Source organism: Poeciliopsis prolifica, unplaced genomic scaffold, assembly GCF_027474105.1.
Source record: "Poeciliopsis prolifica strain line A6 unplaced genomic scaffold, Auburn_PproV2 SCAFFOLD156, whole genome shotgun sequence".
Taxonomy (NCBI): Eukaryota; Metazoa; Chordata; class Actinopteri; order Cyprinodontiformes; family Poeciliidae; genus Poeciliopsis; species Poeciliopsis prolifica.
This window is the reverse complement of record NW_026562531.1, coordinates 64,450-87,500: the sequence shown is the minus strand read 5'-3', so window position 1 is coordinate 87,500 and position 23,051 is coordinate 64,450. Positions and strand designations below refer to the sequence as shown.

At 48.2% G+C, this 23,051-nt stretch overlaps 3 protein-coding genes across 8 annotated transcripts in view; 1 reads left to right on the top strand and 2 right to left on the bottom strand.

The window, feature by feature from the left end:
* The window catches only part of LOC129356095 (male-enhanced antigen 1-like), a 1,585-nt gene extending 350 nt beyond the window's left edge, over nucleotides 1–1,235 (bottom strand). The window contains exons 1-4 of one of the 2 annotated variants that reach the window (XM_055025709.1): nucleotides 1,129–1,235; nucleotides 516–806; nucleotides 334–439; nucleotides 1–106 (exon numbers count right to left, since the gene is read on the bottom strand). The exon at nucleotides 1–106 is cut by the window's left edge and continues 350 nt beyond it. In XM_055025709.1, the coding sequence (XP_054881684.1) occupies nucleotides 1–106; nucleotides 334–439; nucleotides 516–791 (488 nt within the window). In that variant the 5' untranslated portion in view covers nucleotides 792–806; nucleotides 1,129–1,235. Of the gene's footprint in view, nucleotides 107–333; nucleotides 440–515; nucleotides 807–961 lie in introns of both variants that reach the window. The other variant, XM_055025710.1, reaches the window with a different exon arrangement.
* A 1,615-nt stretch (nucleotides 1,236–2,850) lies between these two features.
* Nucleotides 2,851–5,950, top strand: LOC129356091 (leucine-rich repeat-containing protein 73-like). 4 transcript variants are annotated; one of them, XM_055025706.1, is made up of 7 exons: nucleotides 2,851–3,080; nucleotides 3,320–3,646; nucleotides 3,734–3,894; nucleotides 4,554–4,676; nucleotides 4,740–4,840; nucleotides 4,925–5,141; nucleotides 5,721–5,950. In XM_055025706.1, exons 2-7 carry the CDS (start codon nucleotides 3,375–3,377, stop codon nucleotides 5,789–5,791), a joined length of 945 nt encoding a protein of 314 aa, XP_054881681.1. In that variant the 5' UTR covers nucleotides 2,851–3,080; nucleotides 3,320–3,374; the 3' UTR covers nucleotides 5,792–5,950. The 4 variants fall into 4 exon arrangements, with proteins under 4 accessions (XP_054881681.1, XP_054881679.1, XP_054881680.1 ...); XM_055025704.1 differs by having other exon boundaries at nucleotides 4,740–5,141; XM_055025705.1 differs by having other exon boundaries at nucleotides 4,554–4,840.
* Nucleotides 5,951–6,390: 440 nt separating this feature from the next.
* dlk2 (delta-like 2 homolog (Drosophila)) lies at nucleotides 6,391–14,774 on the bottom strand. Of its 2 annotated transcripts, XM_055025701.1 has the most exons (7): nucleotides 14,589–14,774; nucleotides 10,709–10,867; nucleotides 9,745–9,855; nucleotides 8,316–8,373; nucleotides 7,752–7,882; nucleotides 7,525–7,666; nucleotides 6,391–7,347 (listed from the first exon to the last, which is right to left on the bottom strand). In XM_055025701.1, the coding sequence occupies exons 3-7, from the start codon at nucleotides 9,830–9,832 to the stop codon at nucleotides 6,570–6,572; spliced, it is 1,197 nt and encodes a 398-aa protein (XP_054881676.1). In that variant the 5' UTR covers nucleotides 9,833–9,855; nucleotides 10,709–10,867; nucleotides 14,589–14,774; the 3' UTR covers nucleotides 6,391–6,569. The 2 variants fall into 2 exon arrangements, with proteins under 2 accessions (XP_054881676.1, XP_054881677.1); XM_055025702.1 differs by lacking the exons at nucleotides 10,709–10,867; nucleotides 14,589–14,774 and having other exon boundaries at nucleotides 9,745–9,883.
* Between the last annotated feature and the right edge of the window lie 8,277 nt (nucleotides 14,775–23,051).

The window sequence follows — 23,051 nt, the reverse complement described above, 5'->3', positions numbered from 1 at the left end:
ACCAGATCGCTCCACTGGGCGTCGGAGATCTGCTGCGCCCAGGGCGGCACGCCGAGCGAGGGCAGCGCCACGCCCGCCATCGTCCTCTTCACCAGCTCCACATGGGCTGCACAGACAGGAAGTGATGTCAGATCACACTGCTTAGTTTAGGGTCACACAGGAAGTGATGTTCTGCACGATCTTTAACCCAATCTTCCTTTAATGGTTCCTCATCCATAAGCAGGAAAGCAGAACCTGGACCGGGTTCTGACCCAGTTCCAGACAGCCGGACCTCTGGTACCTCTAAACAGGATCCTAAATCCGATCCGGTTCCTCCGATTTGATCCGTCTCACCTGGATCCATGGGGATGGACGCGCGGCTCCTCTGCGCCGCTGCGCCCTCCGGGTCCTCCTCGTCGCTGTCTGGGGGCGGAGCTTCAGGTAGGTGCAGACCCATCACCTGCAGGGAACCGCAGGTGAGACGGTGCATTCAGCAGGTGGGAGAGCTGCGTAACTTGTTGCTGGGAGGATCTCACCTCTATCCTGTGCTGCAGCTCCTGCAGCTGCTCCGAGTGGGACGTGTCCCCCCTGTCCTCGTCCTCCGGCTCCCCGGGTCCGTCCGGGTCCTGGTTCAGAGGCTGGTAGTAGTATCCTCCGCCGCTCTCCTCCTCCTCCTCCTCCTCCTCTTCCTCCACCCCGTCCTGCCCCCCAGGCAGCACCGCCCCGTCCACCGGTCGCTCGTCCTCCCCCAGCTCGTCCTCTGAGCTCGGCAGCACTCGCTCTGGTCCCATCGCCGAGCGGCACACTTCCATCCACGGGACGCAGCCCTGCGGACAGACGGACAGCTGAGACGGACTGTCCCTCACAGGAATCCAGTGGGCCTACAGTCTGGGTCAGAACCAGTAGAACCCGGTGGTTCTGCTGGCTCTGACTCCTTCCTGGGCCCGCCGTCAGCTCCGGTTCCAGAACCAGCCGCCGTTACCTGATGAAGGTGGAGAACAGCAGAAGCTAACGGGTAGCAGCTGCCAGCTTTTTAGCTAGCTGGTTAGTAGCTGGTCAGTAGCTGGTTAGTATGGTAGCAATGAGATTACCGGACTCATTGCTACCAGCTTGTCTTCACCTGTCCTGACCTCTCTGGGTCTGCTTTACCTGGAGTAAGCTGTTAGCCTCTGCTGCTAGACACACCTGGTGATGCCCAAACACTTCCGGGTGCGTCACACGGAGTAACGGAAGTCCTTTCCAGAAGATTTTTTTTTTTTTTTGGACAAACTTTATTGAACAAAAAAAAAACTGATGGCGTTTCCGATCAGACAACAACCAGAGTGAAGACATTATGTGAAGTAGATTGTAATAAATGAACTTAGCAGTAAAGTAATAAAAATAAGACCCGGACTTTGGTTCTGCTTTGCTTGGAGAGAGGCTAAAGGAAGCCACAGGGCGGCGCCAGAGAGCAACCAACCCGCCATATTCCCCTGAAGAACCGGAAGTTTCTGATCATCTTCAAGAAAATAAAACCTACATTGTAAAATTATAAATATGTCCTTCAAATGATTTCTTGAGAGCGATTTAATTTTAATGTTGAGAATTGTGGTTTTTGTGCAACTCAGTTGGAAACAACTAAACATTTGCTTTACGAATGTAAAGTATTAAACTTATGGGATCAACTTCAGAACTTTGTGTCCTAAAACAATACATTTGCATTTAATTTCTTTCCCAAATATTTAGTTCAGTTTATGTATCAAAGACAGCAAAATATATCCAAATATGTTGCGTCAAAATGAACTTTCCTCTTTTTAAAAGATGCAGAATTAAAATGCAATTAAATTGTATGAAGAATTTCAATTAGCAGCCCCTCTTATTCATTTATGTCACTTATTATATTTTATTCTTTCACTAGTCTTGGTACTTTGTTCTAGGCGCTGTATCCTGTTAACAGCAGATTTCTTTTTATGTTCATATTGATGTGTTGTTTCAGATTGCTATTCTTGTTCATTCAATAAAATATTATAAAATAAAATAAAAACAGATTTAAACGTTTGGCTTCAGGTGGAATAAAGAACCAGAACCATAATGTTTTTATTAGGGTCCACATGATGGTTCAGTACCTAATCTGGATACAGTACGACCAGACTGGGTCAAACAGAACCACCGCAGAACCTCCAGCTGTGCAAAAATGATAAAAAACAGAATTTAGCATCGACAACCTTCTACTGAAGAGAAAAGAGTTTTATTCTCAGGAACTCAATTCCAATGGATTTTTCTCAGATTGTCCCAAAGCTTCTCATCTTTATCTCTCGGTTCTGCAGAACCGGTTCTGCTATGGGAGACCCATCCGTCTCCAGCAGAAAGTCCAGAGAACTGCTCATGTTTCCTGATTGGCTCATCTGGGGGTCTGGAGGTCACGACCTGGCAGGAGTTCAAAGTTCAACTTCTTTCCCAGGATGCTGCAGATATTAATGGATTTATTCAGTTTTCATTTTTCTGGACCTGTAAACGGTTCTGCTCCTCTTACAGAACCAGAATTTACTCTTTGATCTTGTTCCCTGCTTTGGTTCTTGAGCAAAAACAAAGAGTGACGTCATCACGCTTGCCCAGACCAGTTAGAGATGTTGGTTTCTACGGCGACAGAACTTGTAGAAGATCGTGACCGGAAGCTACGTCACAGCTAATCGTCCAACGTTGAAGAGGAGTCACTCCGATGAAGATTATTCAGCTTCATCTTCATTGATCTGATGAACTTTTATTAAAACATGAATTCATGTATATTCACGCGCTATCATTCACTTATTTCATAAAGCAAAATGTTCTGAAATGGCGGTTCAGCAGGTCACGATTTCTGTTCAGAGTGAGGCCTCCTGTCTGTCCACCTATCTGTGCTCCATAGTAAACCTGCTCACCTGCAGGATCCACCGGGTCGAACCGAACCGACAGCGCTGCTGCCTGGCTGCAGGAGCCCCAGGCCTCGCAATCAGAACCGGTTCTGATGCTCGCCTTCCCGTTGGACCCGAACCTGCTCTGGTTTGCGGCGGAACCGGCGAATGATGACATCAGCGCGTGACCGTGTGTCCGCTACGCGCGTGAGCTGATCGATCGCTTCTCAGGTTAATTGACTGATTGAGCGGAGAGCCAATCAGAGGGTCGATCAGCTGGTCCTGCTCTCTGATTGGCTCGCCACGATTCGGTTCGGGAGACGTTACTGAAATCCTGCAGGTTCTGATCAGATCCGTAGTGAAATGATGAACCACCGGACCAGAACCGGAGCCTGTCCGCCTCAGAACCTTCTGATCCCTGTTCTGGTTCTGGTTCCTCACAAGTTTGGTGCCGTTTGCTTCTGTTCCAGCTGACCCGGTACCCAGAACCCGGTACCCAGAACCCTCCCAGCGCTCCCAGTCCGGATGCTGGCGGCCTCCATCCAGGTCAGCGGGGAGCCGCTGTCGGCGGTCGAGGTCCAGGATATCTGCGACCGGCTCCGGGAGGACGGAGTTCGGCTGCTGTCGGTCCGCGGCTGCCGCGTGTCGGACCGGGACTTCGGCCGGCTCTGCCGCGGCGTGGCGGCCTCGCGCTGCCTCGCGCAGCTCAACCTCAATCTGGGCGTGGTCTCGAGCATCGGCCGCGCGCGCCACCTGGCGGACGCCTTGGCGGCCAACCGCTCCCTGCAGACGCTGTTGTGAGTAGCCGCTTCCTGATTGGCCGGGCCGGGTCGGGCCGGCCTGGTTGGTCAGTGACGGCTTGTGCCGCCCCTCCCCCCCTGCAGCCTCCACGGCAGCCCGCTGCTGGACGCCGGCCTGGAGGCCCTGAACCCGGCGCTGGCCGCCCACCCGGCGCTGGTCTGCCTGGACCTGGGCGACTGCCTGCTGGGGGACGCGGCGCTGGCGCTGATCTGCGGGATGCTGCCGCCGGACGGAGCCAAGTCAGGTAGGACTCAGGTTCCGGTTCCCCAGGGGCCTTGAACGCACCACGTCCTACAGCTGATGATGTCATGACGCACCTGCAGGCCAGGTGTCACGAGGTGATGCTGATTATTAAGAAGATTAATGACCAATCAGATTGCTACAGCCTGGGATTAACCAGTTATTGATCAATGATTTTAATAAATGATTAACCAGTAATCAGCATGTAACTAACCCGTTATTAAGCTGTTACTAAGCAGCTTGACCACCCAAATGTTATAACCAGCTAATAACTGGTTATAACCAGTTATTAACCCGAACTTGCTAACCCGCGTCCGGTGAGCTCTAAAAGTTTGAGAATAGGTTGAGATCGTTTCGGCCCCAAGACCTCTAATCATTCGCTTTACCAGATAAACCTGCTTGTGAGGCTGAGCGCCAGCTATCCTGAGGGAGGGAACCAGCTATTAACTGGTTATAACCAGCTATTAACTGGTTATAACCAGCTATTAACTGGTTATAACAGCTATTAACTGGTTATAACCAGCTATTAACTGGTTATAACCAGTTAATAAAAAATAATTATATAAAATCTTGGTTCATCCACGTATGAACCAACCAGTTCCAAAGCAACTCGTCACTTACCAGAACCGGTCCGGTCCGGTCCGGTCCGGTCTGCCTCTCCAGGTCTCAGAGAGCTGACGCTGAGCGCCAACCCGCGGATCAGCACCAAGGCCTGGGCCCGGTTCTCGGTGGCGGTGGCTCACAGCTCCCAGCTCCGGGTCCTCAACCTGGACTACAACCCACTGGGTAAGGAACCGGAACCGGAGCCGGAGCCAGGTCTGGTTCTGATGGGTCCGGTTCTATCTGCAGGGGACCAGATTGCGTCCATGCTAGCTGTTGCCGTGGCGTCCAGTAGAACCCTGGAAGTTCTGGACCTGGAGGGAACCGGACTGACCCACCAGTCGGCGCAGGTTCTCACCATATTCTTCCTCCTCTTCCTCCTCTTCCTCAGCGGGCTGACAGCACATGTTCTGGTTCTGGTTCTGGTTCTGCAGGTGTTCCTGGACATGGTGGAGAACTACCCCACCTGCCTTCGGGTTCTGGTTCTGGCCGAAAACAAAGTGAGTCCAGAGCTGCAGCAGCAGATCAGCGACCTGCTGTCTGAAGGGGAGGAGGACGGCCGGGAGGCTCCGCCCCCTCCGCCAGGCCACGCCCCCAGCTGTGCCCTGCAGCCAATCAGAGAGAAGCCCCTCCCCTGGCTCCCCAACAGCAGTAAGGGCTGAAAGCGGTCTGGATGGAGCCGGTTTTGTTGGACTCGGACCAGAACCGGCGTCCTCTGTGTGGTGTTTACTTGTCCTCTGGATCCGTAGGAGTTTAGTGTTCTGTCTGGTGTTGATCGGATCCAGTTCTCCAGCATTTTGCTGTTTGAATATTCAATTTCTATTGATTATTGTTATTCTGTGGTTCTACTCAGGCCGGGTTCTGGTTCTGGATTCAGTCAGGCTCAAATTTGAATTAATAATGTGTTAAAAGTGATATTTAAATTCAGTCATTTAAATATATTTTAAATTGAATTCAGATGAAGAAGCTAATCTGAGCCTTGAAAGAGGTTCTGATGGTTCTGACCGTCATTCTGATCTCCAAACCCGGTTCAGTCCAGGTCTGATTCCCTGTCGGGCCGGACCCAGTTCAGACGGGTGGAACCAGAATCTGTCAGCTCCAGTTCTCCCTCTGGTTGATGGTTCTGTGGGTTTTTGGTACCGTTGACCCGGCTGAAAGGAACCGGACTGAACCTGGCGGTCTGAAGCCAGGAACCTGGTTCTAAAGTCTGAATGACCTTTGACCCCACAGACTCCGGTCCGCCCACGGTCATGCTGACGTCAGGAGTAGGTGAAAGCCTATTGGCTGAAAATGAAAGATGACCACGCCCTCTTCCTGCTAGATTGTCATCACTTCCTGACCTGAATGTTTGTCTGCTCCGACCTGATTGGTGGGCCTGGGAAGGGGGCGGGGCTTGTTGACAGGTGTTGCTTTGTTCTGCTGTGATGATGTCACAATAAAAACAGTTTACAGTTTGGTAAGGACGGCTCTGATTGGTTATTTCTGCTCACCAGAACCAGAACAGAGTGAAACAGATGTATTGAAGGCGGACCGGATCGGTTCTGGTTTGGTTCAGAGCAAAGTTCTGATGACTTGTGGACCGGTCCGAGAAAAGCTGATCTCATGTTATCGTTTTACAGCGATATTTAGCTTTGTAACTGAATATTTAGTTTGAAATATTGACATTAATAAATGAATAAAAAACATTGAGATGAACTCAAAGTACTGCTGTTAATGTTCGACACTCGGCGCCCCCTGCTGGACCCCCGGGGTCCGACGGGTCAAATAAAATCTGTACAAGAAGCAATAAATAAGATATATTACAGTATTTACAGAACATTTCGGTTTGCAGCCGGTTCTGGTTCAGACGGGGAGTTGGTCCAAACCCGGATCTAGGAACCAGAACTCCGTTCAACCTTCGACCCGACCCGACCCGACCCGACCCGACCCGACCCATCCAAGAAATGTTCCTGTTGGTCGTCATGGTAACGCCTTCCTGAGTATGAATTCTGATCCAGTCGGGTCCGGTTCCATGATGCAAACCATCTGATCAACGTCTGATGTCATAGTGCATGTGGATCTGTGACCTCTGACCTCTCTCTAAACGGCCTCTATGTTGAGTTTCTTTTTCGGTGGTTCTGTTGCATTCAGGACGCTGATCCGCTGCTCCGGCTGCTCGGCGGGTTCCTGGCTGCTGCGCCGCGATGGGGACGACCAGCAGGGGGCGTGGCCGCGGCGTTGGCAAGGGGCGTGGCCGCGGCGTTGGCAGGGGGCGTGGCCGCGGCGTTGGCAGGGGGCGTGGAGGACCAGAGCGGCGGTCAGCGCCACCGCGCCTACAGACACGCTGGTCAGAACCAACACAACGACAAGCTGCAGGTCCGACAGGCCGCCGGCGCCGCGCTCCTTCACCGTCACCTTTACCTTCCTGTTGTCATGGTGACCAGTGTCCCGGGCCCGCGTGGTCCAGACCGGGGGGCTCGGCCCGGCGTTGGCGGGGCTCGGCCCGGCGTTGGCGGGGCTCGGCCCGGCGTTGGCGGGGCTCGGCGGCGTTTCGCAGGTGGTTCCGGTGAATCCCGGCCGGCAGAGGCAGCGGAAGCCTCCGGCGCGGTCCAGGCAGCGGCCGCCGTTTCGGCAGGGCCGGCTGGCGCAGTCATCCACGTTGACAGTGCAGAACCGGCCTGAGAACCCGACCGGGCAGAGGCAGGAGAACCGGTTCACTCCATCCACACAGGTGGCGCCGCTGGCACACGGCCCCAGCAAGCAGTCGTCGATGTCGGTCTCACAGCGGGGCCCCGTGAATCCGGCGAGGCAGCGGCACAACAGCGCTGCCGCAAAGCCGTCGGCGTCGTCACACAGGCCGCCATTTTTACACGGGGACCTGGACCCAGAACCAGATGGGACTTAAAGTCCAGACCAAGAACTTTAAATGATTCTAGTGAACTACCATGAAGTATGTTGGATCATCAATAAGTCATATCACAACAGAGATGATACATGCTAACGTTAGCTTAGCCCTTCAACCCTCAGACTCTATGGACGTGTTGCTACCGATCACCTTGTCTGGAGACACGGCCCCTTCCTCTTCCGGCAGGTCGGACCATGAAAACCGTCTGGACACAAGCAGCGGAAGTCCCCGCTGTCCTCCAGCAGACAGGTGGCGCCGTTGAGGCAGGGCTGCTGGGAGCACACGCTGAGGTCTGACAGGAAACACACACAACAGGCAGCGGCGTCAAGAAACGCCAGGACCGACGGCTTTCCGACGGGTCAGTTAGCCGCAGAGACCTTTGTCGCAGAATCGGCCGCCCCAGCCCGGCTGACACGCGCACTGCCACGGCTGCAGGCAGGAGCCGTGGACGCAACCCGGCATCGTCACGCAGCGCTGGCACAGCGCGCCGTCCCAGCCTGGATCACACCTGGAAACACGCAGCAGATTTCAAGGAGAGATGGAGAAATGAAGGTCAACGTTCCTGTGGCTTCTGCACCGAAGCCGTAAAACAACATGATGAGTTTCTCTGATGCTGAGACATTAGTCCTGGAATGTCCTGGAATGTCCTGGATCCTGGAAATGTTTTTCAGCTGATTGAAGGTCTGCTCTGGAAGTGTCTTTATGTTGCTCTGAAGGTTCAGGTCAGAGGTCAGCCTGGTCTGGAGTTTCCAGCTGGAAGAACTGAGCTAAACTGTGAACCTTTCAAAATAAAAGCTGTTGGTTAACCTCAGTGAAGCGTTTGGTCTACAGGCTGCAGCCACACTGAGGGAGGATCTGACCAGGCTCTGCGGCGCTCAGCAGGTCGGTGTCCGTGGAAACGGGATTTAACCTTTGACCTGCTGGTTCTGATGACGTCTTACCTGCAGACTCCGAACTCATCACAGCGGCTGTTGGTAGCGTTGCAGCTGCAGTCGCTTCCTGTGGAGAGAACAGCACCGATCAGAGGAAATGGTCGGAAAATGGGAAGTAGATAAATCCTATCAGAATAAAGTGTCTGCTGGGAACCCAGTTCTGATCCGGGATGGTTCCAGTTCCAGGGTTAGCAGAACCTGACATATTAAAGTTCTACAGCTGATCAGTGACTGGAATCTGAAACTGGGAAACAGCTGGAAGTTCACAGGAAACCACCAGGTAGCTTCCTAGACCTTTTCACAATAAAGGTCCAGAAAATCCTTCCCTGCAACATCTCAGCTCCGCAGCAAGGAAGTCACTGCATGTAACTTAGGAATTATAAAGTCATTCCTGAAGTTGTGAATCCGTTTCCATCCCGTTTAGAAGCTTCCAGCTGCCAGTCGGTAATGTGACCCAAAACTGCCGGATCAGAACCTCCAGTCAGAAACTTTTTCTATTCATCCAGGAAGTTTGTTCCTCAAGAGGAAAAATCTGGTTCTGCATTTTATTTTGAAAATTTATTGAGAATTCTTTCCTGTTGTCTCAGTAATTAAAGGAAAGGTGTTCCAGAACCACACCAGAACCGCTCTGGTTCTGAACAGCTTCCTGGTTCTGAAGAGCTTCCTGGTTCTGCTGCTGATCCGGTTCAGAACCGATTCTCCAGTAGAGGCTCAACAGAACCTTTACAACCGGTTTTATCTCGGAGTGGTTGGACTCTGTCAGAGGTTGAAGACAGGTTTGCTCTGTGTTTTTACTGTGACCTCTGACCTCTGGCCTTGGAGTGCAGCTGCCGGCCAGATCGGGTTTCGGCCGGAATGGAACTGGATTGTTCCAAGGAACGTCTCGGTAATCCGACCCGATCAGTGCCACAACAACCGGCGAGCAAAGCAAGCCGTCCACCGCCCGCCACGCGACCTGTCGTCTGTCAGAGGTCAGAGGTCAAACTCCTGGCCTTAGAGCAGGAACTGGTTCAGGAAAACTGGTGAATCCAGAAACGGGAACACTGTGAGGATGAGCAGCTTTCCTTCTTCATTGTGGAGGAAGTCGGAGCCAGGAACTTACAGGAAGAAAACAATTTTTATGCCCATGAAAATCAGTTTGATAAGCAATAAAGGTGAATAAAACAGGAAGTTCAACGATTCCTGTTGGAACTAGAAAAGATAATTAATAATAAATGTGTTTTCTTTTGGTTTTAAGGTGAATTAATCAGTTTGGTTGTTGTTCCGATCATCGGTTCATCCCATTAAAGCCCAGACTTCCTGTTTGGAAGCCCAGACTTCCTGTTTGGAAGCCCAGACTTCCTCCAGGAGTCTGCAGATCACGTCTCCACCCCTGGACTGTCTCTGCCTTTGGGAACCTTCAGCAGAACCTCAGGAGTCCCTGGGTCATGTGACCTACCTTCACCTGCACAGGGGGATGGAGCAAAGAGCAGGAGGCGCACGCAGCTCAGCATCAGCAGGACGCCTGCACCTCGGATCGCCGACATGTTGGCTGCAGCAACAAGCCGTCCTACAGGAGGAGGACATGGTGAGACGGAGACCAGGTGAGTCCACCTGTCCTCATTTGAGGACAGGACCAACTACAGCATAGCTAGTTATTCCTGAAGTAAATGGGATGCAGCATTAGCATGCTATCTGTTTTTTAGCTCAGAAGTTGGTGCATGGATCTGGAAGCAATATTGGACATCTTAGATTTCATGTGTGTCATAAATAGTTTAAACAAGTTGGGCCTTCCAAACCAGAGTTCTGACTTTCAAACTAGAAGCTTGAGAATTTAGCCAGAAAATATCATGAGGATCCTGGTTACTCCTGGTTCAGCGGGGCCCCCGATACCGACTGCAGATATTAGACCCCAGACATAATCTGGTCTCTCTGAGGTCATCTTTCTGTCCTACAGTGACCCTGAGCTCTGGAGATTTTTCCGGACATGTCTGCAAGTTTGAGGTGTCGGTGCAATTCTTGTGAAGTTGAGCCGCCACTGAGAGTGAAACTTAAGCTGTCAGCGAGGGACAATCCTGCAGGACGCTGTGAGCTGGACTTCAGACGGACCGAGGGATGTGTCTTGGGTTCCAGTCCTGCATCCTGTGGTGCTTCACGTCAAACTTTTCCAAATGTCATAATCTTTCTTCTCCTTCCCCCAACAAGAGATAGAGGACAGGGCTGTCCAGCAACTCTACCCTCTTCCTCTGTCTCAACCTTTGGTCCAGCAGGAAGTGGATGTTTCCCCAGACCAGGACTCCTCCTGTCTTCAAAGGACATTGTCCTGAAGCTGCTAGGTGTGTTCTGCTTCTACACACAAACAGATGCAGGACAAGACTGGAGATCCAGGATGCTCCACTTCCTGATCAGGTCATGTGACCTACCTGTTCTTCTTCCTCCTCTTCTTCTTCCCGTTCTGTGTTTCCTCTAGTCTTGATGCCGTGGTGACGGAGGTCTGGATCCCTGTGCCCACACGGTCGACTGTCAGGCAGGAAAACAAGGAGCGGATCACTTTCCAAAGATTCCAGGGAAGAGCACGGCCTCTGCAGAGACAGGAAGGGACATGCCTGGATTACCGACAGCATTCGTGTGGCTTGCATACCACAGCGCACGCGCACACACACACACACACACACACACACACACACACACACACACACACACACACACACACACACACACACACACACACACACACACACACACACACTCAGTGCCTTTCTTTCAGGGTGTTTGCTCAGGGGAGAGAAAAATGAGGGGAGTGTGTGCTGGAGAGAAAGCAACAGGTGGTTGGTTAGCAGGAGAGTGAGTCAGAGCAAACATTGCCCATCATCTCTCCACAAACTCACTCCTCTTCACTCTATATCACGCCTCTGACGAACACTCCTGCAGTAACAGCAGCACAAGCTAATCAGAGGGCAGAGAATCAGTCACATGACCAGGACTAAGGACATAAAATCTGGAGTGTCTAAACAAGTTCGTCCTTCAACAGAACTGTCCCCTTTCAGACTGAACAGTTCATGTTCAGAGTTCACCACTAGAAAAGCTGTTTCAGCTCCTCCATCATACTTGACCTTCTTGACTTTGGTCTGAACCACCAGGAAGTGGATGTACATCTCAGTCAGGGTTCTGGGCAGCTCTCCTCCCTCTCTGGTCTCCATCACATCCTCCAGAACTGTAGCAGTGATCCAGCAGAAGACTGGGATGTGGCACATGATGTGGAGGCTTCGTGATGTCTTCATGTGGGAGATGATCCTGCTGGCCTCTTTCTTCTCTCTGAATCTCTTCCTGAAGTACTCCTCCTTCTGGGGGTCATTGAACCCTCTGACCTCTGTCACCATGCCAACACACTGAGCAGGGATCTGATTGGCTGCTGCAGGTCGTGTGGTTATCCAGAGGAGAGCAGAGGGAAGCAGTTTCCCCCTGATGAGGTTTGTCAGCAGAACATCCACTGAGCTGGACTCTGTAGCATCAGTCAGGATCTCCTTGTTGTGGAAGTCCAGTGGAAGTCGACTCTCATCCAAGCCATCAAAGATGAACAGAACCTGGAAGTACGGAGCTCTCTAAAGGAGATGGGGAAATATTTTCCTTTTGGGTTCCCTCGCAAAACTTTTGCGTTACCTCACAATAATGTACTAATCGGTTCATGCAACATAACTGAATACTGTAAGCCTTTCTCACAGTTCCCATTGTACTTTCTGCTATGAGGCTTTCATCAGGTTTTTCCATGTTTCTTAATATCTCGTGAAATATCTAAAGTTATATTTTTCTTTAGGATAGGAATGCACCACAAACCTATGATATAAATAGAAACTTTACATAAGTAGGAAAGGAAGAAAAATATACATCCAAACTATTTGAATTATTTCTGAGTTATCGCGAGGTAATTAGTCATCTGACAGTTTTGATTGTGTGTCTGCACTTGAAAAAGGGCCGTTTTCATCTCAGCCTTACACAAACAGACATAAACATGCAGTGAATACATTGATTTTCAAACCATTTTTTGCACCAAAGAATTAAGAGTAAACATGTTTTCACTGAGGTTCTTTATATATGTAAATATTTTACATTTTAAATTGACATTTTTGACTATATAAAATAAACCAGTAAATATTGCAGTAAGCATATTGCAAGGGAATGTAAAACTTATTGCGAGGTAACACAAAAGAAAATTTTTTTCACGTGTCCCTACAGGCACAATATGTAAGTGTTCAAAGCTGCAGATTTCTTTGGTTTCAGTAAAGAAGTGATGAACAAGTTCCACCAACCCAAACTCCTCTTTCAGCTCTCTCAAAGTGAATGGAAATATGAACTGGATGTTCTGGTGTGGGGCTCCACAGTGGCCCAGTTGGTAACACTGTTGCCTCACAGCAAGATGGTCCTGGGTTCGATTCCCAGCCTGGGGTCTTTCTGCATGGAGTTTGCATGTTCTTCCTGTACATGTGTGAGTTTTACCCGGGTACTCAAACTTTGTCCCATAGTCCAAAAAAAAAAAAAATTGGTTAATTGGACTGTAAAAATTCTCCTTAGGTGTGAGTGCAGGGTTGTTTATCCTGTCTATCTCTGTGTTGCCCTGCAATGACCTGTCCAGGATGATGCCACTTCTCACCCGTTGACAGCTTGAAATAGGCACCAGCACTCTTAATGGGATAAGGGTGCGACAAAATGGATGGACGGATGTTCTGGTGGTCTTTGTCTTATCATGTGCTTACATCACATGGCATCCAACATGGTTAACTCAGAAAAGTGTGACCTTCATATGTCACAGTTAGAGCATTTTGTTGTTTTTTGTAAGTGTGTCAGTTTAGCTGTTGCCTGGCCCCCCAAACATTCTCAAAAACTCAAGATATTGATCACTTTTACTCCCCCATTCTTTGCTTTCATACTGACCAAATATGAAGCTGGTAGCTCATAATCCATTGGAAGGCTTTGTAATTGTCAAAAATGGCAAAATAAATTTGCTCTTAGAGCCAAATTTTGCCGTCTAATATTAGGGTTTTTTTCCCGAGGTAGTTCAGGGGATCTACCTATGTACAGAATGTGAGACATATAGAACGTACGGTTTGGTGTATCTCATATTAAGGGGTGCTGTAGAGCGTCTTAGCCCTAACCCATTTTCAGTTCCATTAACAATATTTTAATATGTGGGGACAATTTTGGGTAAAGTTAAGTGATTTTTAAAATACATTTAGGTCCTCCAAAACCTCCAGATCGGGGAGTCCACCCTGAATATGAACTAATTCAGAAGGAAAGCTCCGCGGTGAACGAGTTCATGTTCAAAGTTAATGGAGACAGAACATCAGCCAAGTCACATCTGGCCTTTCACTTCCTCAGAAGGATCCTGGTATTAAGTTCTGGTACCAGGTCAAAGACCGTTGGTCTTGGTCCAAGTTATCAAGTCCTGGGTCCTAGGTTTCAGATCAAACGTTAAAGAAAGAGAACTGCATTAAAACATCTGTTGATGTCAATCTTTGTACTGAATCATGGATGCCAGGTTATGAACAGGATGTCTAGAAAACTATGAGTTTTATTGTGAAGTCACGAGTTTCCTGGCGGAGTTCCATACAGGACGTCTTTTTTTGTCAGGCAGCTGAAGCAAACCCTGAAGCTCGATTATTCATGTCGAGTTCTGGCTCTTCTGGTTCTGCCAGGTTTGAAGTGCCTAATATTTCAGTACCTGAAAGTTCTACAGTATGTAGCTAAACCACGGTCACACCCATCGTCTAGCGCCCTCTGTTGGTCCGGAGGTTCAACTCAGCTGATATTTTTGGAGCTACTTCGCAGCGTCAGGACTAATGAAGGTGTTTTCATCTTGTTGATGTGCTTCTCAGGAACCTACGGGTGTTTTCTACTGGCTGCTGTCCAATGACGCAGAAGAGAGCGGGTCATGATGCTCAAGTACGACCAATCAGAGAGCTGAGCTGAACTCTCCTCACCCACTTCTTCCTCACCTGAGCTGCGATCACAACCTCAGCTCTTAAAAACACGTCCCGGCAAGACCACCAGCCTCTGGCAAGGGGGAGCTTTCCAAGTCCAGAACCAGCTGCAGATCCAGAACCAGATCCAGAACTACAACCAGGACCAGAACCAAAGCAAGGGGGCCAGGTCCATAACCAGATCCAGAACCGGGACCAGAGTCAAAACCAGGACCAGAATCAGAACCTGGACCAGAACCAAATCCAGATCCCGGACCAGAACCTGGACCAGAACCAGATCCAGAACCTGGACCAGAACCATAACTGTAGCAGAGAAATCTCTTCTTACCTTGAGCTAAATTTCCCCTTCCTGCTGGTGTGAAAACCTCCTGGATCTGCCACCGCCAGCCAGATTGTTTGCTCCCTGTTTAATGCACATGAACACACACTCTGACACACACATGAACACACACTCTGACACACACACATGAACACGCACTCTGACACACACAGAGAAACTGACACATGTTGCTCCTCAGGGTGTCTGTTTTAATCTGAAGCGAACGACGAGGAGACGACGCTCGCCCAGTAAACACTCCCCCTCTGCTGGGTGCGACCCCGACACACACACATTGACACACACACATTTGCGTGGCTATCTTTGTGGGGACTTTCCATTGACTTCCATTCATTTCTACAGCCTAACCCACACTCTAACCCTATCCCTAACCAAAACTCAATACACACCTCAGTCCTAAATCTGACCCACGACCCAAAATCAGCCTTTCCCCTTGTAGGGATCAGGCTTTTGTCCTCACAAGGAACAGCAGGTCCCCACAACGTAGTGTCAGGCAAATGGTCCCCACAAGGTATTAGAAACAAACAGAGAAACACTCTCTCTCAAAGGACGTGTGTGTGGGCGGAGCCAGGTTCCTAGAGTGTGTGTTGTTAGACCAGATGTTGCGCCTCAGGTGAGATCAGGTGTTGATTGGATGCAGAGACAGACGGCGATTTCTCCAACATCAGACTTGCTGCTGGTACCAGAACCAGCCCGGTTCTGTTCCTGGCTCTGACCTGGACCTGCTGACGTCCCAGCGGGTCCAGACTCATCCCGCTGCAACGAGGACTCGTCCTGACAGACAACCTGCTAGAGAACCAGAACCAGAAGAGAACCTCTGCTTACTGATATATTTATATTCTTTTGCTCATTTTGCTCAGAGACTTCTCCAATAATGGACACATTGATTTCTCAATATGCGTTCTTGTCTGTACTTGTCTTCTCACGTCCTTGTGAAACATCATTGACAGCAGCCCAAGTACCGTTCTAATTATTAGTACGCATCAGGCAAGAATGCTCAAAGTACCCGGATGTGTTCTCGACGATGCATCGATGCATCGTCGTGAATACGCAGGCGCCTCATAGAGCGGGTCGGCCCATTGCTGCAATACGTCCCAGTGTTCGCCATATTGAATGTGGCCAATGTTCCAGTTTGCTAATACAAGTAAATGGACTGAACTTCAGAAAGTGCCATTCTACAAAGTATTTTAAGTTAATACCTGTCACTGACACATTCTCTCTCACACGCACTAATATATTTGGGAATCAAATAAATGACTAGACAGAGTTTCTAACTTTTGATGTGATTATTTAATTGTTTTAGGAAATTTCTGAAAAAAGAGTACAATGTTTTTATTTGATAGAAATGATTCTGATTATTTTTATATTGACATTGATGAACTTTTATAGTGTTTTATCCAAGAACATATTTACCTGATTCCATAATTTAATGTACATTTAATGTTTCAAGACAAGAAAAAATACATATTTTCTTGTATTTTTTTATGTATTATTGATAAATGGCTTCATTGATCAGCATCACTTGATGACTTTGATCAATCAGTAATTCTCAAACATTACACTACATATTTTTCTTCCTTTTTTCTGAAAAAGAAATATTACAGTATGTTATCTCTGCTATTGACAGCAGAGTAAAAATAGTTCTAATAGAGTAAATTATTTTATTTCATTATATAAACTGTATTAATGCACTAATATTTCAGACTGAGATCTTTAAAAATATACAAGAGTGAGGGTCTCCCCTTTTACCCTTATTGTTTACATTGTTTATTGAACCTCTGGCCGAGATTATCAGGACTAATCCGGATGTATCTGGAATCAATATAGGCGGTAGAAACCATGTAATATTATTCACAGACGATGTAGTTCTGTATATGTGCAATCTTGAGAAATCAATTCCAGCTATTCTGGAATCTTTGGCTACATTCAGAACTTTGTCAGGATATAAATCACCTCAGGAAAGTCTGTGGCCATGGAGCGAATCTGGGTATCGTTGTTACACCTGATCTGAATAATTCTTTTGGGACTAATTACACACCTTTAATTCAGAAGATAAAAAAAGATTTCATAAATGGGTAGCAACTTCATTGTTTATAATACTTTGCTGGTCTGGTGAGATGTGAAGAAATATCTCAATATCTCCCCCACCATCTCTTCTTGGTCATTGTGAACTTTGAACCCAGATTTACCAGTGGAGATTAGAAAGGTTGGTTTGTCTTAATGGTCATCTAAGAGACTCAAATATTATGGACTTACTGGATCTGACTCTGTTAAAACCTTTAGATCAAATTAAAGCCAATTTCAATATTTCTAATAGAGATTTCTATAAATACCTACGGATCCATCATTTTGTAAATTTTCTCTGTAGGACAGGAAACTTGCGCACGAAATTGTCAGAGAATATAATTTTCATGTCTAAATCTCCTAAAGGACTTATCTCCAAGATGTATATTATGTGGCTCTGACTCCTCAGGTTATGATGCAATGAAGCTGTGAGGGAGCATGATTTAGGGCTGATGTTCGATCAGCAGATTAGGAAGAAATCTGCAATGGGGTCTGCACCGACTGCACCTCGGTCTCTATACATGAGCAGAACTTTAAATTCTTCTACCAAACTTATTATACACCTGTTCGCCTTCAGAGGATGTTTCTTAATGCTTCAGATCTTTGTCATAAATGCAAAATACAAACATACTTGAAATCAACCGCAGCCTGATTTCAGCAAGTCACTCTATCATTTTCTGCTGCCTGTTATCTGCGATATAAACTCTATATGGTAGATAGTTATAAGTAGCAGAATAGAAAATATATTCTCTCTTCGGAAATTTTAAATATTTATTTAGTTAATATTGGTATTTTGTAAATTGTGTTGACACAGTCTTTCAAAACCACTTTTATTCACTAATTAACTGTTTGGACATATAAATTTGTAGTAGGAAAATATTTTAAATATTCCTTAATGATCAGAGAACCAACATTAATCTGTAAAATATCCTCACACATATTCCTAATATTGGCTTCAGGTAAGCAGACTGGAGTTCCAGGTTTATGTCCAGCTTCCCAAAAACTCCCGGAGAGTCTCTTCATTCCCATTTCCTGGAATTGCCCTCTTCACTGTCTACTCATCTTCTTAGAAAAGAACTATTAAATTACGGTCATATTTGCTTTCGACAGTCCCAGTATGAATTTTCTGAAGTTATTAGCTGATTTTCTGCTTGTTTTTCTTTTTTGTCATTCTAAGAAAGACATTCCTACAATTTTTTTTATTTCTTTCTATGCTGGTATCGTATAAGAGTACGCTCTTGCAGGTTGGACCCTCAGTGTTTAGTAGTTTTACAATAATCATCCAGTTGTGTGACAGGAACTTTGGCCAGATGCAGGGGGGTAAAACATTAAATATGAAATAACTGTTTTAACTTTCCCTGTTAATGAATCCTTGCAAACCTGGAGAATAAGGAAGGAATCCGTTTCCTGCATGACTCAGGCTGGCCATCATCTATTAATTGACATTTGAGGTAAATATTTTAAAAGCAAATAATCTGATGAAGGTGGCAAACAAGACTCAAGCTTCACTGGTAACAGAAATATGGAAAAGTAATTTGAGGTGATACAATTATTTTCTATTAACTTAAGCTTTTTATAATCAATAATAAAAACTTAATCACATTAATTTTAAGGTCTTTCTACTTAGAAATTACATTTCCTTATGTTGTATGTTTTGATATCTGTTCACATTTGTCCCAATTATAAATGTTCAATTAATTCCTGCGTTAAACTGGACAATTTATTGACAATCACAGAAGCTGAGTGATGACATCATCAAGAACGGCCTGTTCCAATTGGAAAACTAACGAACTGCTTCCTTGTGAACTCGGTAAGAACGAACGTTCAACTGTTCATTCGGTAGTACGGCCGACAACACAAGAACACCTGATCTGTTCTGTTCTGTTATTCTGTTTGCCTTTTCCCTTGGGCAAAACACTTCATCTCCCTGGTCAGCGGGCGAGGACCCAGATAGCCTGGTAGCCTGATAGCCTGGTAGCCTGATAGCCTGGTAGCCTGATAGCCTGATAGCCTGGTAGCCTGATAGCGTGGTAGCCTGATAGCCTGATAGCCTGGTAGCCTGATAGCCTGATAGCCTGGTAGCCTGATAGCCTGATAGCCTGGTAGCCTGATAGCGTGGTAGCCTGATAGCGTGGTAGCCTGATAGCCTGGTAGCCTGATAGCGTAGTAGCCTGGTAGCCTGGTAGCCTGGTAGCCTGATAGCCTGGTAGCCTGATAGCCTGGTAGCCTGATAGCGTGGTAGCCTGATAGCCTGATAGCCTGATAGCCTGGTAGCCTGATAGCGTGGTAGCCTGATAGCGTGGTAGCCTGATAGCCTGGTAGCCTGATAGCGTAGTAGCCTGGTAGCCTGGTAGCCTGATAGCCTGGTAGCCTGATAGCCTGATAGCCTGGTAGCCTGATAGCGTGGTAGCCTGATAGCGTGGTAGCCTGATAGCCTGGTAGCCTGATAGCGTAGTAGCCTGGTAGCCTGGTAGCCTGATAGCCTGGTAGCCTGATAGCCTGGTAGCCTGATAGTGCAGTAGCCTGATAGCTTGGTAGCCTGATAGCGTGGTAGCCTGATAGCCTGGTAGCCTGATAGCCTGGTAGCCTGATAGCGTAGTAGCCTGGTAGCCTGATAGCCTGGTAGCCTGGTAGCCTGATAGCGTAGTAGCCTGATAGCGTGGTAGCCTGATAGTGTAGTAGCCTGGTAGCTTGGTAGCCTGATAGCATGGTAGCCTGGTAGCCTGATAGCCTGGTAGCCTGATAGCCTGGTAGCCTGGTAGCCTGATAGCGTAGTAGCCTGGTAGCCTGATAGCCTGATAGCCTGGTAGCCTGATAGCCTGGTAGCCTGATAGCGTAGTAGCCTGATAGCTTGGTAGCCTGGTAGCCTGATAGCCTGGTAGCCTGGTAGCCTGATAGCTTGGTAGCCTGATAGCCTGATAGCGTAGTAGCCTGGTAGCCTGATAGCCTGATAGCCTGGTAGCCTGATAGCGTAGTAGCCTGATAGCTTGGTAGTCTGATAGCGTGGTAGCCTGATAGCCTGGTAGCCTGATAGCCTGGTAGCCTGATAGCTTGGTAGCCTGATAGCCTGGTAGCCTGATAGCCTAGTAGCCTGATAGCCTAGTAGCCTGGTAGCCTGATAGCCTGGTAGCCTGGTAGCCTGATAGCCTGGTAGCCTGATAGCTTGGTAGCCTGGTAGCCTGATAGCTTGGTAGCCTTGTAGCCTGATAGCCTGATAGCCTGGTAGCCTGATAGCCTGGTAGCCTGGTAGCCTGATAGCTTGGTAGCCTGGTAGCCTGATAGCCTGATAGCGTAGTAGCCTGGTAGCCTGATAGCCTGGTAGCCTGGTAGCCTGATAGCGTAGTAGCCTGATAGCTTGGTAGTCTGATAGCGTGGTAGCCTGATAGCCTGGTAGCCTGATAGCCTGGTAGCCTGATAGCTTGGTAGCCTGGTAGCCTGATAGCCTGGTAGCCTGATAGCCTAGTAGCCTGATAGCCTGATAGCCTAGTAGCCTGGTAGCCTGATAGCCTGGTAGCCTGATAGCCTGGTAGCCTGATAGCTTGGTAGCCTGGTAGCCTGATAGCTTGGTAGCCTTGTAGCCTGATAGCCTGATAGCCTAGTAGCCTGATAGCCTGGTAGCCTGATAGCTTGGTAGCCTGGTAGCCTGATAGCTTGGTAGCCTGGTAGCCTGGTAGCCTGATAGCCTGGTAGCCTGGTAGCCTGATAGCCTGATAGCTTGGTAGCCTTGTAGCCTGATAGCCTAGTAGCCTGGTAGCCTGATAGCCTGGTAGCCTGGTAGCCTGATAGCTTGGTAGCCTTGTAGCCTGATAGCCTGATAGCCTAGTAGCCTGATAGCCTGGTAGCCTGATAGCTTGGTAGCCTGGTAGCCTGATAGCTTGGTAGCCTGGTAGCCTGATAGCCTGGTAGCCTGGTAGCCTGATAGCTTGGTAGCCTGGTAGCCTGATAGCCTGGTAGCCTGGTAGCCTGATAGCTTGGTAGCCTTGTAGCCTGATAGCCTGATAGCCTAGTAGCCTGATAGCTTGGTAGCCTGGTAGCCTGATAGCCTGATAGCCTGGTAGCCTGGTAGCCTGATAGCTTGGTAGCCTTGTAGCCTGGTAGCCTGATAGCCTGGTAGCCTGGTAGCCTGATAGCTTGGTAGCCTTGTAGCCTGATAGCCTGATAGCCTAGTAGCCTGATAGCCTGGTAGCCTGATAGCTTGGTAGCCTGGTAGCCTGATAGCTTGGTAGCCTGGTAGCCTGATAGCCTGGTAGCCTGGTAGCCTGATAGCTTGGTAGCCTGGTAGCCTGATAGCCTGGTAGCCTGGTAGCCTGATAGCCTTGTAGCCTGATAGCCTGATAGCCTAGTAGCCTGATAGCTTGGTAGCCTGGTAGCCTGATAGCCTGGTAGCCTGATAGCCTGATAGCCTGGTAGCCTGGTAGCCTGATAGCCTGATACCGTGGTCAGTGCTACCAGGCCAATCAGAGCTCAGTCAGTTCTGGACCTCAGGTTGGTTCTGGTCGATTCTGATGCAGAACAGGGTCCAACCTGCAGCAGGTGGGATTCCTCTGTGGTCTAAACTGGGAGCTACTGAGACACCTGGCCAAAATGGCTGTTTACGCTGGGGGTGACCTTTAACCCCCGGGTCTGGGGTTCTGGCTAAAGACTCGAATATTTACTACTTTTGTCTGTGCATGTCCTTCCTGTCCCTCCCTAATGTCTCCATTGTTTGTACTGGGACAGAGGACAGAGGGTCGGGTTGTGAACCAGGTCAGAGACACCAGCAGCTGCAGGACTCAGACTGTCCTCCATTCCTACCATAGCTGCTGCAGAGCAGGATGGGATGGGCAGTGGGGCTGCATTGTTTTCCAGCAGCTGGACATTGTCTTCATCTTTCTGTCCAGCAGCTGCTGCAGCGTGTCATGTGATCTGTTGTTTTTCTCCTGATCATTTATACTCACCAGCTGACGCCGTCCTGATGCATGTCCTGATTTATGGTCCAGGTCTACAAATACCAGAACCAACACCGTCTTTATCAGCATAGGACATTTATGAGGACATTTCTGCAATCTGAAGACATTTCTGTGGTGTGGCTAGATGTTTTATTTCCAGGACATTTGTGAGGAAATGGGAAGACAGGGACTATCTCTTTAATGAGGATGTTTTGCCCGTTCTCCGGTTTGTGCCTTCAGTCCCTCACAGGAAGCAGTCTTCATGAAATGTCTCAGCCTCAGCGCAGTCCTCAGAGGACGGTTGGTCTCAGAAACAATGTGACGTCTCGTCCCAGAGATGAAAGTTTAATGATTCTGCAGGAGAAAGTGGGATGATGAAATTTCACATCAAGATGAGCTGCTGCTGTGCCCTGGGCTCTGTCTGCAGGCGCTTCAGCGTCCCGGGTCCATGTCCTCTTACAGCAGACCTGGGCATTGTACGCCCCGCGCCACATACGGCCTGTCTAAGGTTAATTGGAAATTTCAAAATAAACATATTTTCTAATTTCACCTCGTGAATGGACTAAAGCTGCTTTGCTTTTATTTTGAAGTTTTTATTTACGTACATAAATAGGTAAATAATTTATGTACGTAAATATTTACATATTTATGTAAAAATACGTAAATATTTTTACAAATATTTTGTGCACAAGGCCCTTGCCTCTCATTCATATGCAAACAAGGCAAGGGCCTTTGTGCAAGGCCCTTGCCTTGCACAAAACTGCAAGGCAAGGGCCTTTTTGTTCATGAAATGCACAGCCTGGTGAAGGCTTTGGAGAGCCAACTGGAGAGCAACACTCTCACTCACATGCAAACCCTGAAAGAAGTCACACCATCAGCTGATTGCCTTCGCAGGTACTCATCTATGTTAGGAGCGTTGCACAGTGAGTTTTCAAGGCGATTTGAGGAGCTCAGAAAAATTGAGGATGAAATGCACATGGTTTCTTCTCCATTTACCTGCAGTGTGGATAATGTACCCAGTGATGTTCAGCTGGAACTCATTGACCTGCAGTCTGATGCAATACTGGCAGAGCACTTTAAGTCAGGATCTCTGCTTGATTTCTACTCTTCTCTTAAGGAGGGGAACTTTCCAAACATTAGGAGACATGCTCAGAAGATGTTGGTTCTCTTTGGCTCTACCTACATATGTGAACAAACATTTTCAAGGATGAACTTTACAAAATCCAGGTACAGATCCTCTCACTGATGAGCATCTGTCAGCCATGCTTCGCATCGCCACCTCAGACATTCAAGCTGACTTTGATGCACTCGCTAAAGCCCAGCAGAGACTAGATTTCTCTCACTGAACAAAAAAAAGAACTTAGGAAATACCGAATAAAGTGGTTAGACTACAAAGACATGTAAGCATGTAGGCATGTAAAGGCACCAACTAGCAGTGAACTGGAACACTTTCTTTGGAAGC

Coding starts and splice junctions, on each gene's coding strand:
- LOC129356091 (XM_055025703.1), top strand. CDS start 3,375: ATGCTGGCGGCCTCCATCCAGGTCAGCGGGGAGCCGCTGTCGGCGGTC. Junction 3,647..3,733: donor CGCTCCCTGCAGACGCTGTT/GTGAGTAGCCGC, acceptor CCCCCCCTGCAG/CCTCCACGGCAGCCCGCTGC. Junction 3,895..4,553: donor GCCGGACGGAGCCAAGTCAG/GTAGGACTCAGG, acceptor CTGCCTCTCCAG/GTCTCAGAGAGCTGACGCTG.
- dlk2 (XM_055025701.1), bottom strand. CDS start 9,832: ATGTCGGCGATCCGAGGTGCAGGCGTCCTGCTGATGCTGAGCTGCGTG. Junction 8,374..9,744: donor ATCCCCCTGTGCAGGTGAAG/GTAGGTCACATG, acceptor TTCTCTCCACAG/GAAGCGACTGCAGCTGCAAC. Junction 7,667..7,751: donor CGGCCGATTCTGCGACAAAG/GTCTCTGCGGCT, acceptor GTTTCCTGTCAG/ACCTCAGCGTGTGCTCCCAG.